Source organism: Crocodylus porosus, unplaced genomic scaffold (genome assembly GCF_001723895.1).
Source record: "Crocodylus porosus isolate Cpor-Errol unplaced genomic scaffold, CroPor_comp1, whole genome shotgun sequence".
NCBI classification, from domain to species: domain Eukaryota; kingdom Metazoa; phylum Chordata; order Crocodylia; family Crocodylidae; genus Crocodylus; species Crocodylus porosus.
In genome coordinates, this window is record NW_017728886.1 from 3,794,175 (window position 1) to 3,808,121 (window position 13,947).

The 13,947-nt window shown below is 42.9% G+C and overlaps 1 protein-coding gene across 4 annotated transcripts in view; it reads right to left on the reverse strand.

Moving 5' to 3' along the window:
- The window catches only part of LOC109306095 (meiosis-specific coiled-coil domain-containing protein MEIOC-like), a 33,423-nt gene that overhangs the window by 13,038 nt on the left and 6,438 nt on the right, over nucleotides 1-13,947 (reverse strand). For 2 of the 4 annotated variants that reach the window (XM_019529356.1, XM_019529361.1), the window contains exons 2-5: nucleotides 13,694-13,825; nucleotides 7,330-7,496; nucleotides 5,854-5,955; nucleotides 2,172-3,990 (exon numbers count right to left, since the gene is read on the reverse strand). In XM_019529356.1, coding sequence (XP_019384901.1) covers nucleotides 2,172-3,990; nucleotides 5,854-5,955; nucleotides 7,330-7,496; nucleotides 13,694-13,735 — 2,130 coding nt within the window. In that variant the 5' untranslated portion in view covers nucleotides 13,736-13,825. The remainder of the gene's footprint in view (nucleotides 1-2,171; nucleotides 3,991-5,853; nucleotides 5,956-7,329; nucleotides 7,497-13,693; nucleotides 13,826-13,947) is intronic. The other 2 variants (XM_019529372.1, XM_019529366.1) reach the window with 2 other exon arrangements.

A 13,947-nucleotide genomic window follows, 5' to 3' on the forward strand; every position in this document is an offset into this window, starting at 1 on the left:
AACCCCAAATCCACATTTTTCCATAAATCAAAATGAAACACACAGATAGATATACATCTATATCTTCATGGTGTTTCATTTTAAACATGGAAAGAAACACCACAAAGATATAGATGTATATCTATCTGTGTGTTTCATTTTGATTTATGGAAAAATGTGGATTTGGGGTTCCTTTTCAGTTGGAAAAAACAAACAAACAAAAAACTTGGGGATTTTTCAAAATCGGAGAAAGCCAGGATCCCTGCTGATCAGCCTACTACTTCATTAAGATCCCTCAGATGGCCAAATCCTGAGACTATTAGGAAATGTATTAGATCACGTCAGCTACTCTTGATAATGGCTTGAAATGCCCTGTGGATAATCTCAAGTAAAACGTAAGTGCCTCAAGATGATGCCAACCCTGAAAAGGAGACCAGCCACACGGACATCAAACTTGCACGTGAGAATGGACTAGGAAACACCAGATACAGGGCAGATAAAGTCTGAACATAGCCAAAAAAATCCATTTCTGGAATGGGACACCTCTGACATTTGAGATTAGCTAAAAATGACCACTAATTCTTCTTCCTGGCCCTGCCCCAATTTGTGTTGAGTTGAATACTTAGCCACAGGAATTTGTCATCAGTGACTTGGATGTGGGTGTGATGTGTACTCTGTCCAAGTTTGCAGATGATGCTGAATTGTGGGGTGAAGTGCACACTGCGGAGGGTAGGGAATGATTGCAGGCAGACCTGGATAGGTTAGAAAAAAAAGTGGGCAGTGCACAATAGGATGCAGTACAACAAGGACAAGTGCAGAGCGCTGCACCTGGGGTGCAAAACTATCCAGCACATCTACTGGCTGGGAAGTGACCCTCTCCGCAGCACAGACATGGAAAGGGATCTCGGAGTCATAGTGGATGCCACGAGTCAGTGGGACGAAATCATCGGCAAAAGCCAACTGCACTTTATCCTGCATCAGCAGATGCATGGTGAATAGATCCAAGGAGGAGGTGACACTTCCCCTCTACGCGGCATTGGTCAGACCACAGTTGGAGGACTGCATCCAGTTTTGGGCACCACACTTCAAGAAGGATGTTGATAGACTCAAGAGGGTCCAGAGGAGGCCACTCATACGGTTAGGTGCCTACAGGACAAGCCCTATGGAGCAGAGACCGAGGGGCCTGGACCTCTTCAGCCTCTGCAAGCGAAGGGTGAGAGGCGACCTTGTGGCTGCCTACGAATTCATCAGGGGAACGCAGCAAGGGATCGGAGACACTCTGTTCACCAGGACACCTCTTGTGGTAACAAGTAGCAAAAGTCAGACTGACAGAGAGCAGATTTAGGCTGAATATCAGGAAAAACTTCTTCATGGTAAAAGGTGGCCAAAATTTGGACTGGGTTCCCAAGGGAGGTGGTGCTCTCCCCTACCTTGGAGGTCTTTAAGAGAAGGTTAGGTAGGCACCTGGCTGGGGGCATCTGACCCCAGCGCTCTTTCCTGCCCAGGCAGGGGGTCGGACTCGATGACGTGCTGAGGTCCCTTCCGACCCTAGCATCTAGGAATCTATGACTAATAAAAGCCCTGCTGTATAACCCATCCAACTTTAGTTGTGCAAGCCAGGCTCGAACCTTTATCCATGAATATGCACTAAACATATGAGCTTCAGAACACATGCTAACCCTAATGAGACTGGAGAACGAGAAGCAGAACGGCATACACACGTGTACTATCTATAACAGGAGCCAGCAACCCCCGGCAGGCGTGCAGAGCATGGCGCACACAGCTGTTTTCTCGGCACACCACTGCCAGCCCGGGCTCCAAGCAGCTGCTGCCAGCCACAGAGCCCAGGCTGCTCCCAGCAGGCGGCTGGGAGGCTGCAAGCCCTGCCACAAGCAGACTGGTCTCCGCGGGCTGCAAACAGCTGCTCCGGGCTCCGTTATGTCGGCACCTTCCAAGGTAGACATTGTGGTTTTCTCAGCACTCCGGCCAGAAAACGTTGCCTACCCCGATCTATAATATAGTCTAAATAGAGCGTTACATATGTGGCTTAAAATATGTTTAAGCTGAAATATCATGACCTGCATTCTAATAGGGAGAGAGGTTCTTCATCGCAAGTGATAGGCAGGGATTTCAACTCTGTTCAACAGTCGTTTTGTAAAACGTAAGTCTGTATAAGATGATGATTACATTACCTTTTTCCGCTCTTTCTCCAGAGCTCTCCACTGCTCATAGCACTCTTCCAATCGCGTGTGAAGCTCATTAGCAGGCCCACTTCGATGTCGTGGAGGTCTATACTTGTTAAAAGGTGTTGGAAAGGCAAAGTATGGTGCAGCTATTTCCCCACAAAAAAGATCATTAATTAAGGGATTCAAGTGGTTAAAATCATCATAGTGAAAGAGGTCAACAAGTTCCGAAAATGGAAACGGGGAAGGAGGAAATGCAAAATTATTTGCTGATGGAAACGGGTGGGTATTAAATGGAGGAAAGCTGGGATTTTGCTTAAAATCAGACATTAAGGGGAAAGAGGGAAGAAAAGACGGATTGATGAAATCCAACGTATTGCCACCATTCTGCTCTGGTCTCTTTCGGAACATGTTGAAGTGCTGACGATTTGAAGTTGCGTATCCAGGGTGGGGAATCCAATTTTTCCTACTACCTCTTTTATCGTCTTTGTTACTGTCTTGACATTGCTTTTTTTGAAATCGATGGTACCTTTCCGACTCTTCACTTCTAGAGTTCTGCTGCATTAACGGGTTGGACGAAAAATTAATAGGTAACTTGCGGTACTGCCCCTCCTTGCTAGCCAATGAATCGTGCTGGGAATGCCCAATAGGCTTAATCTGTTTCTGATTTTCTGCAATGAAGTTAGAAAACCCCATATTACTAGAAATACCATTTGATACTTGTAGCCTTCCATCTTTCTGTGCAGGAAGTACTGGTGATGCTTGAGAGTAATAAGAGGCCTGGGTTACAGCCTGGTGTGTGGGGGTTCCACTGGACATAGTTGAAACCCCTGAAGAGGACTGTGGGCTTGTTACTACTTGGTTTTGCTTACCATATGCAATATCAGATGCAGCTGTGGGACTTAAGATTTTACCATCTAGCCATGCACGGCCATGGCAAGATGAGTAACTTCCATTTTGCTGAACAGTTTTTACAGACAAATCATATTCAGGGGGTTTATGAGAACCTTCTTTAAGATTCAGATGGATCTCACATTCCTTGTTATTCAAGGTTTCCCCCAAATTGAAACAATTATGGCCATTTTGCATATGGGCTCCCTGCGATTTTTTGTTTGCTACTCCAACAAAGCTATTTTCCTTAGCAGACGAGGACTGATTGAAAAAACATTGCGATGAGTGAATAGGTGGCTGAGATCTGTGAGAAGCTGTAAAGTCTTCGTATCTTTTAGGAAACCTGTGGTTATCCTGGGACACTTTGTCCCACGTGCCATCAACAGGGGGACTGGATAAGTTAGGCGAGTACTTGGTTTGCTCGTGGGTGTCATTTTTCATAAGTTTCCCTCTTGCTCGGTCAGTTTTCCAAAACACTTTCTGAATACTAGCGACATCTTTGATTCTGTTTTGAGGAGAATAAGCGCTAAAATCAGAACAGTTCTTTTCATAGTTCCCATTTAATTTCATCTTGTCATAATTGCACACATGTGGATTAAACTCTAAATTTTGCAATGTAAATTGTTCTTGCTGAATTATGGCATTATTTTGAAAAGCAGAATTTTCTGGATAAATGTTCAAGATATTGTCGGGTGGCAGAGTGGAAGGGTCTGGAGGAGAAAGCCAAGACTCTATAAGATGAAGGTCATCAAACCCCCTGTGTAAAGTTTCCATCTCAGGTGACTTTTGCAAGTGTTCTTGATAGTAGGTTGGTGCATCAGTCAGGTTTGGAAAATCCTTCCTTTCTAAAGAGTGTTTGGAAGAAAGCCCTGAGAAGTCACTGGTGTTTCCAAGGTCAGATGCCCACATGGGTGGAAACAGTCTTGAAAGCGAATTCCTGTAACAAATTAAATAGCGCTTTTAGGAGTGATCAAACAAATCTGTTTGAAATTTCATACTCCAGCATTTTTTCCAACGTAAAATTCCTTCTGAAGATACCGTTTCAAGAACTAGTAAGATGTCAGATTCTAGATATTTCATGATGACCTAAAATTGTTCCCTGAAGTCCATTTTAATTGTTTTGTCTAGCATAGTTTAAAATGTGTCAGGTTATGGCGCTTTAAATGCTTCTATTTGCACCTCATCATTTTCAAAGACTTCCTTATTTTTTCCATCGTTTTTCTAACAACATTTGAGCTTATACAGCACTTTGGATCCAAGAAATCCTAGAATGCACTGAAGGAATTAAAGTCTAACGTCTCTATGATATTCATGCCACATTCTTCAGTAATGTTTGCTGCTTGAAATGAGCACTATTATAGGATGAGAAAATGTTTCCCCCACCTCAACATGTATTATCCTGTTGGATTCCTTAAAATCACTGTCTGGCTTACAAATATTTTATTTCTGTTAAGAGCTAAAAGTTTGTCCAGAACTGACAGAACAAGGAGCAATGGGCTCCAGTTGCAGCAAGGTAAATGGAGGGTAGTAAAACACTGGAACAGGTTACCCAGAGAGGTGGTGGAGTCTCCATCATTAGAGGTTTCTAAAACCCGCCTAGACAAAGCCTTGGCTGGGCGATGTAGTTGGGGCTGGTCCTGCTTGGAGAAGGGGGTTGGACTAGATGTGATCTCCTGAGGTCCCTTCTACCCATCCTTGTCTATAATTTTCTAATTCCCTGGTAGTTTCCTTCCAGGTGATTGACTAAATTTCAAAATGGGGAAGATACAATTTTTAAAAATAACTTAAACCACTTGAACTTTGTTTAATACTGTGGGTCCAAAATACCCGTTTCTGTAGGAAGAACATAAAACTCCTATAACTGGTTATGCCTTTTGTCCATCTGACCCAGTATCCCCTCTCTCGCCGTTGCAGAGACTGTACACTAAAGTATTAAACAGGGCATATACAGATTGCTGAGCAACCCCCCTACAGCTTCCAGCATTCAGAAGCCTAGAAGTCTTAATTCTGACACTACATCTCAATCATGCTTAGCACCCGCTGATGGACCTCACCCTCCACAACACTGGCAATGAGTTCCACACATTAATTACATGTCGAGCAAAAAAAAAAAATCCTTTCTGCTCATTGTTTTAAACCTGCTAACTAATAATTTCTCTCTCTCTCTCTCACACACACACACACACACACACATACACACTGAAATGCTTAAATTAAAACGTTAATAAAATAAAGCCTTCCACCTGTCTTTTTGAACAGAAACAGCAGCCTACCAAACTGCTACAACACAGTTTCATAGATTTCATAGATATTAGGGCTGGAAGGGACCTTGGAAGTTCATCAAGTCCAGCCCCCTGCCCAAAGGGCAGGAAGTCAGCTGGGGTCTGTTAGAGCAGGGGTGGGCAATTATTTTGGGCGGAGGGCTGCTTGCTGAGTTCTGGCAAGCCATTGAGGGCCACATGATAGGCAGCCAGGGGCAGATAAAAAAATTTAGGAAATTCATATTTAAGGGCCCCGTGGGCCAGATAGAATGGCCTGGTGGGCTGCATCTGGCCCCCAGGCCGCATTTTCCCCACCCTTATCGTAGAAGCCAACATCTCATCCAAAAGGATTTAGCAGAAATGATCCATCAGCATCAAATCCAGAAATTTTTGCAGTACCTCCAGAAATACAAAATGCATTTCAGGAAACTCTGCTCTGTATCACACGATACTAAGAAACTAGAAATACCATGCCTGTGTGATAACAATCGAGACAGCAGGACATTCAACTTAATGGGATTTTTTAGCATAAAACTTACCAATCCGTAACTGGTTCTGGCTTGTTTGGCTCTTCTAAGATGCTTGACACTAACCCGAACATATCTGGGCCATTGCCAGAGTACGAAAGGTTTATCTGTGGCCTGAAACATAAGAAAAAAAGATAAGCTCGTCTTTACGAGAACAAACATCTAGTAACAAAAAAAAAAGACTCCCAAAAGCTTACTTCCCAATTTCGTTAGCAGTACTACATTATACATATAGGATGGGGCAGGAAGACAGATCATAGATTAATACAGTAGGAAGGGACCTTTCACTTTATCTAGTCCAGTTCCCTGAAGATGCAAGGTTTGATGTTATTAAACCATCCCAGACAAATGACTTTCCAGCCTTTTCTTGAAGGCTTTTGGAGGAGATCTCAGAACATCCTCCACTGTTCTTACTATCAACTAGTTAACACAGTAATTTCTCTTGCAGATTAGAGTGTTTCATAATATCTTGGATCATATCTTTGAAGATAAACATTTCTTTATCTAATTAGTATGGTTTACAACACCAGGAGCAACATTTCTGCATGAAAGATTTTTTTTGGAAGAGTGGGAAGATAGATGAATGAGCCAACTTCTGCCTCCCAGTCACCTTTTTCTCCCTTTTTCCAGGAACAGTTCTTTCTGCAAAGATGAGATAGGGTAGAAATCAAGCAGAAGTAAGCCATGTGGAAATGTCCCCGAGAAGAGTGGAGAGCTACAATGGTTTTCTGTCAACCAGCCCCATACAGAAAAGGTACACAAGACCTGCCATATTAGATCAGATCTAAGGTCCTTCAGTCCGTAACCTTTCTGGTCAGCGATTTCATTCACTGCAAGATGTGAGAAGCCTGCAGTAGGCAAATGTCCCATACGTCCCAGACTGGCCAGGATAGTCCCAGGTTTCAGACACCAGCCCAGTTGGCTGGTGAAAATTAGAGCATGTCCCAGGCATGGGATGGGGAAGCAGGACAGCAGAAGCTGTGAAATAGGAAGCCCTAGCAGATATCCAAATTGTGTCATTAGCTTGATTAGTGGAAAGGCCAATATAAAAGGGGATTGTTAACACCTGTGAAAAAAAAACAATGGGTCACTAATGGACTACTGATTCCTTAGCTGCCCAAATAGTAATACCAATGGTGCCCCATCCAAGCCTCTGCCTGCAACAGAGAGGAGGAGAGGGGTGTGCATGGGGGCAGCAGCCTGGATTTCAGGTTGTTCCATATTTATTAAAATCCAAGACGAGCTTCCCCCCAGTCAGTATGGGGGGGAGTGGGGGAGGCTCATTTTAGATTTAAGATCTATATCTAGATCCACACTTCCCAAAACCCTTGGCTAAAAATAACTACTATACATAATCTATTCCACTTGTACTTGTGCAGTTATCCTATACCACCTTCTTTCCAGGACTTGGGAACCAACCACCTACCCTCCTGCTCCATGAGACTTTCAGTCCATCAGACATACGCCAGAAAATTAAGTGTTTCATACCTTTTTTTGGTGCAGTCTTGTAAAGTTGTTGTTTTATTGGCATCGTCTCCACACGCAGACCAATGACTATATAACCGGGACGATTCCAGAGGTGGCGGTGTACTAGTAATCCCTCCTAACAAAGGAGAGAATAACTGAGTGTCCATTTTTTGTTTGTTGCCGTTTACCTGAGTAAAAAAAAACAAAAAAACCGAAAAATTGAAAATGAAAAAAAAGAAGGAAATAAAAAAAAAAAAGAAGAAGAAGGGGGAATAGTTTTGTATAAACACCTAACTTTTAAAGCAAGCAATAGAGGCAACTTTCCCAAAATAAAGCTTTGCTTTTATTTATTTTCTGAAAATTGTTTATACCATACCAATAAAAATGTATGCTAATTATCTTTAAGGAGACCTCAAAACTTGTTTGGTTTTTTTGTCCCCAAATCCGATGAATTTACAGTACACATTGCAGAAGGCAGACACATTGATTACCTTATAGGAACTAGAGTTCTTCAACAAACCTTTGTCCACATGGGTCCCACTATAGGTGTGGGTGCCCCTTGCACACAAGTCTGGAGTCTTTTAGCCACAGGTGCAAAGGTGATCTCTGTGTGCTCAGGACCACGGGGTATGAAGGATGCAGCAGCCTCGATCATCAGTCAATTCAGCACATACCCCACCGCTGGCAACTAACACTTACCTCTCAAGGAAGTGGGTAATAAGAACAGAATGAAGGACAACTCAACCAAATTCAGCATTTGATCTAGAAGCCATCACAATGCATCGGTAAAGAGACAGACAGAAAATCAAGTGCTCCCTTGAAGCGGTTCAAAAACAGAGGATATTAAACACATCAGCTGAACCCCCTTTTGAGAGCCCCCAATGGGAAGGACAAACTTTATACGGATTTTGGGTACAACTTGAGTAAACTTCTGTCCTTGTGCAATTGTGGAGCTGCTAACCTCGTTATCAAAGCCTGCATTTACTTGACTTGGAGCCAAACCAACAATGTGGTCATCAATGGAATGATGAAACAGCAAATGCTATGACACATTGAATGGGATGTCCCCTTAAAACTAGAAATATCACATTCAAATCGTGCACAGGAATCCTCCTTACCTGATGGGAGCCCAATACTTCAACCAAGGTGAGATGGGAAAGGTGGGGGGGGAATAAAAAAAAGTCACCTGCTCCCCAACTTGGAGAGGAAATGGGGAGACTGTGACCAAATACACTCAGGGAACTGGCAGGGAAGTTCCCGTCATATATATTCCAAAACAAAAAAAAGACAGCAATCTGGGGAAGAGACATGCGTCTCAGTGACTCGCATGGAAAAACACTCCCATTTAGTTTTATATTAGCTGTGTGCAGGCATTCATTCTCTAAAGGAAAATATCTTTAGCTTCTATTCAGAAAGAATTCAGCTAGCTAACCTCAAGCTGTCAGCTGTAAAGTTGGTGGGTCCAAAAGAAGCATGAGATCGGGGTGGTGCCTTGTGAAATAATTAAAAAAAAAAGCTGGAGCAGCAGTGGGCAAAATGCTGCCTGTCGGGCGGATGCGGCCCGCCAGGCTATTCTATCCGGCCTGCAGGACCCCTAAAAAAAAAAAATTTAGAAAATTAATTTATCTATCCTTGCCAAAATTCAGCAAGTGGCCCTCTGCCCGAAATAACTGCCCGTCCCAAGGTGGAGCATCTTGGCAAATACATATACCCGCAACTAGTTCACTATTCCTTATCACTGCACAGGGTAAGGAACCTAATCCTGTGAAGAATCCAGGTTATGTGAGATTTAATCTCTTTTCCTAAGGACTCTGAAAAATAACAAAATGAGGGTGCAAGACTCCCACCAAATCAGTAAAACAGCTGCCAATGAACTTGGATTAAGTCCTCCTCAAGACCAAGGTATGGGTTCTCGCTTCCATCAGTTTTACTTTTTCAACATCCATGTCTACCCATCTACATAAAGCCTATTGCAGAGTCTCCCCATTTCTGGAATAATTAAATTCAAAATAAGCTTTTCAGAATAGACCTCCCTGTGCTGTGAGTGTGTCACTGAAAGGTCTGTCCCAGCTGCTTTTTTTTTTTTAAAATTTGAACCCCTGCTCCAGGTGCAGAGACAGGGACAGAGCCAGCACCTTCGTGCTTCCTTCCTGGAATTGAATACCATGCATTCGTTCCCCTGTCCTTGGGATGGAGGACACTGGTTCTCCCTTCTTCTGTTTTGGCCCCTAAGCGATAGCCTAGTGGTAGCGCTCCAATTCAAGACCTCCCTGTGCAGTGGGTGCGCAATTATAACCGTCGTCTGTTAGGATATGGACAGGGGTACATTGAAGTGGGAAGAAAAGCTTGCATGTTAGATATACAGCTCAGAGCTCCAATCAAGTGAAATGGGGCAGCTGTGACAGATTTCATCCAAGGCCACAGGACTTGAATTTTAAGGCTGTCTAAATGAGTACGTCACAAGAGTCTTCTGAAGGGAGCGGAGGACTTGATGGGCGTCTGTCCGCTGACGCAGATGTCAGCAGCCTGGAGGAACTTCTAACAGCGAATTCATGCTGCGTCTGGCTGGATGACAACGCTGCTGTCAATCGTCCATGGAAGAGAAGGTGCAGTCTTGCACGGAGAGTTAAAACCAAGGCAAGCTGCCACACCCCCCACAAAGCAAGGCAAGATTTTACTAAGATTCTCGGTTGGAAGAAGTTTGAAATATGATTCATTGCATAAATCATCTCCCGAGGAAATCTACTCTGGCTTGCACCAAATCCAACTTAAATGCTGATAAACTCAACTGCAAGAGAGGAGGAGGAGCGAGAGAATTTTGTTTCGATTAAGCTAGAAGCCTGGTTGGAGAAACAAAAGTGCACCCGATGATTTGCTGGGGAGGGTCCCCAAATTAACCACCCACTTCAACAGGGGTATGCATAAAAGACCTCATTTCCGCCAATACGCTAGTCCTGCTGAAAGACACTTGGTAACTATGCTTCACACTGGTGAGAAAACAAAAGTTAAGGTACCCACAGCTTCCCATAGGCATCTTTTTTTAGTTATTTAAAACTAAGTTATTAAAAAAAAAAAAGTCAACGTTTCATCCCACTGTGTGCCAGTTATTTCTAGGATCTGTCCTCTCAAAGCAGAATCTAGGTGCCAATGTCTGGCAAGATCTTTCAAATCCTCCTATGTTTAGTCCTTAACTTCAACGTAAAGCCCTGCTTGCTGGCCAAGTTTAATTTAGGGATGGCTAGAACAGCAGTTTCGAATCAGACCTCTTTTCTGCACTCTTCTCTAGGTTGAGAAAAGTCATTCTGACATTACAGAGGGGGCTCTGTAATGGTAAGATCCTCATTTGACATTATACAGCACTTGAATACAGAAGCATCCAATTTTACACCTGAAAGTACTAAGGATCTCAAATTGTCTAAAACAGCCAAACAGATCCCCATTAAATAACAGACCTAAAACTTCCAAAATGTGGTTAGTTTGCAAGCAGCCGTTGATCCTTCTGGATGGATCACGGATTTCATAGACATTAGGGCTGGAAGGGACCCCGGAAGATCATCGAGTCCAGCCCCGGATATACGATGATGCATGCATGAGAAGTCACCAGGACATTCAACGTGTACACGCAGGCAGATGAGGGGTGGAGGCTGCCCAGACCTTTCACCTAGCTTGAGACCAAAGGCCAGACTGAGTCTAGATGTTCAATTCCTCAATGGTTGCAGATACATGCACATCCAGGAATTGAACCTGGGTCTCCAGCAATCGCAGACAAGGACTCTACCACCAGTGACCCATGACTGAGTCTCCAAAACGTGGCATAGGTGCAGAAATACGAGCACATATTTTGTGGCATTTCATAAGGCAATATGGTGCCTTATCTCTCTCCACACACTACGCCGACCAATACTACCTTAAAAAAAATATATATATATATCTCCAAAGAAAGGATGTAATCCCAGGCATTTTCAGGGCTATTCATCTCTTTGAAGATCTGCACAGAAAAATCTGCCTCAAAACTGAGGATTGATTTTGGTCACAATATATAATATTTGCAAAGACCTGGTGCAAACTATTTAAAGTTCAGAAACTGTTCTAAAGTTAACTTTGGTTGATTGGAAATGATGTGCGTGTAGCATATGGTACAAGCATACAGTGAAAAAAAAGTTACAGTTCAAGTCTTAACTGCATCGTGCTTGCTCGGTGCATGTCCTTTCACAGCTTCTGATGAAATGAGCTTGGGCTTACAAGAGCTTATGCATCGCTGATTTAGTTAGTCTAGAAGGCGCATCTCTAACTTGCCTTTTTCTGCCCGTTTGAGAGCACTGCAGCTGGTAATGCAGTAAAGATGGCCTCTGGGCCCGAGTGAAAGAGTTGTGCCGTCTAGTACCAGATACTTTGGGTAAGATTGATTAACAGCAAACTATGCGGCTTGAGAGGACTAAGAGAAGGAAGACAGGAGAGTAAAGAGGCAAATTAACAACCCTGGAGCATCCTCTCATATAAAAAGGCGGGGAAAAGACACGTTGCCTATTTTAGCAATACACAGCGCCAAAATAAATCTCCAAAAGAATACATTTTTAAAAGCAAAATACCTACATTTTACTTCATTCAAACAATCAGAAAGAATGGCTCCTTTCCCACATAATACATTCGCCTATCTTGTTATAGCCTGAATGTTGCTCATAGCAGTTTGTTGACTAAATTCGGGATTACAAAATAAATAAATAAATAAAAATACACCTTTCAAGTTACTTACCCTACGGCACAAATACTCAAACCTACTGAATTATTCCCAGGTAACATTTGATGTATGGCTACCATAGGTGAACCCATGACAATAGCTATTAAATTACTTCTCACAGAAGCATGGTATTTAAGTTGACTGTGTTCCTTTCAGATTTCTAAGCCAGGCAATTAAGATAGGCGTTTATATTTTAAAGTGGATATACAACAAGGAGCATTGCCATTTGAAGGCTGCAGAAAATAGTTTAGCACCTGCATGGCTGCTTAAGCATTTCCACTCTGCAACAAAGCAAAACACTTAATCTTCCCAGCGGAGAAATCAATAGGAATCTACCAACTTCATTTTGCTGGGGCCTGGAAACAGATCACAAGCGAGGCAAACAATAGAGATCTCTACCGAGGACAAGTACAAGGACTCCCCCACCACCAAAAAGAGTACAGGCAAGTTGTGAAGATCCTTTCAACCCCTGAAACAGCCAGAAGGATGGGAAAGTCTCTCCTCAATCTGACTTTGCAGCACCTTGAGGTCTCTGAGCAACAGTGAGAAAACTAAAAACAAAAACAAAACAAAAAAAACTACTTTTCAGTAGCCAGAGAATTGCCTTGTTTTGATTTTTTGGGGGGGGGGGGAGGGGCGAGTCAAGTTTGTCATACACTCACTGCCAGGGTAGGGACAGAAGTTACACATAAACCAGCGTAAGTGATTGGAAACAGGTTCCAATCTTTTAAACGAAAAACAGGAGTTCAGTGCACATAGATCACTTTCAAAACGGCCAAAACTGGTTTAAGATAAGCCTAGATGGACATTAGTAGCAGACGTAACTGATTTTGGTTAAATTGGTTTACTAAAAATTCTCTCCCAGATCCCCTCCAGATTCAAATCAACTCACAGTTCCCTAGCATCCCAGGATGCTTTGCATCTGCACCACAACACCCCCTCTCCCCCACAGGGCAGGGTAGGCTATCCTTGGTCCAAGTTCTCTGCTCCAGCTAAGCTGGAACAGCTTCTGGACTGGGTCACTACAGGCATGTGGCTGCATTTCCAGACTCAAAAGTAAATGTCTGTTCACTTGCTTATCAGTTCAATCTACGCAGCTTAGACTAACCTGCGGAGATTGAATCAGTTCGGTCTTGGCCATTTTGACTGTACCAGAGTACAGTTAAGAAAATTTAAGAAACCTAACCAGACTGAGACCCACTTGAAGGAAACAACACTCAGTCCTCAGCCTCTACAGCATTAATGGCACAGAATAGTTCTCGTAGTAGCGAGGTTGGCCCTCCCACTCCCAATGGATGGTCAACTGTTCACTGGTAAATGGACTAAGAATACTTTTCACATTAAATCACTCAGCATTTATTGACCAGTAACTTTCTAGTGACTGGCAGGATTTTCTGAAAATAAAGGAGTTCACAGAAACTGATACTACTAAAAGGCATTCAAGGCTGGGCTAGACTAAACAAGTAACTATTGGCTTCTGAGAATCCTGGTTATCCTAGAAACATGCCAGAGAAATTTTGTCCATCCCAACAGGTAATTTGCTTTAGGTTTCTTATATGGGGTTAAACATTTTCATTTAGTCTGAACAAAAGAAAGACAAAACCAATTCTCATCAAATCACCAAACACAGTTGTTTCAGAGACTCACCTGTGGATTGTAATGACCGAGGGTGGTACTTTGTTTGACCATGTCCTTGCTATCAGAATATAAATTCTCTTTTCCCAAATTTGCATCATTGTCATATAAACAGAAATTCACATTCTTAAGCACAGGCTTAACCTATTTAAACACAGTTAAAAACAGGAAAACAGTGATTAGAAATGTGTTTAAATGTTTCAAGTACTTTTTCAGCCAGAAACATCAACATCTACGTGTTGCCAATGGACAGACAGACAGACACT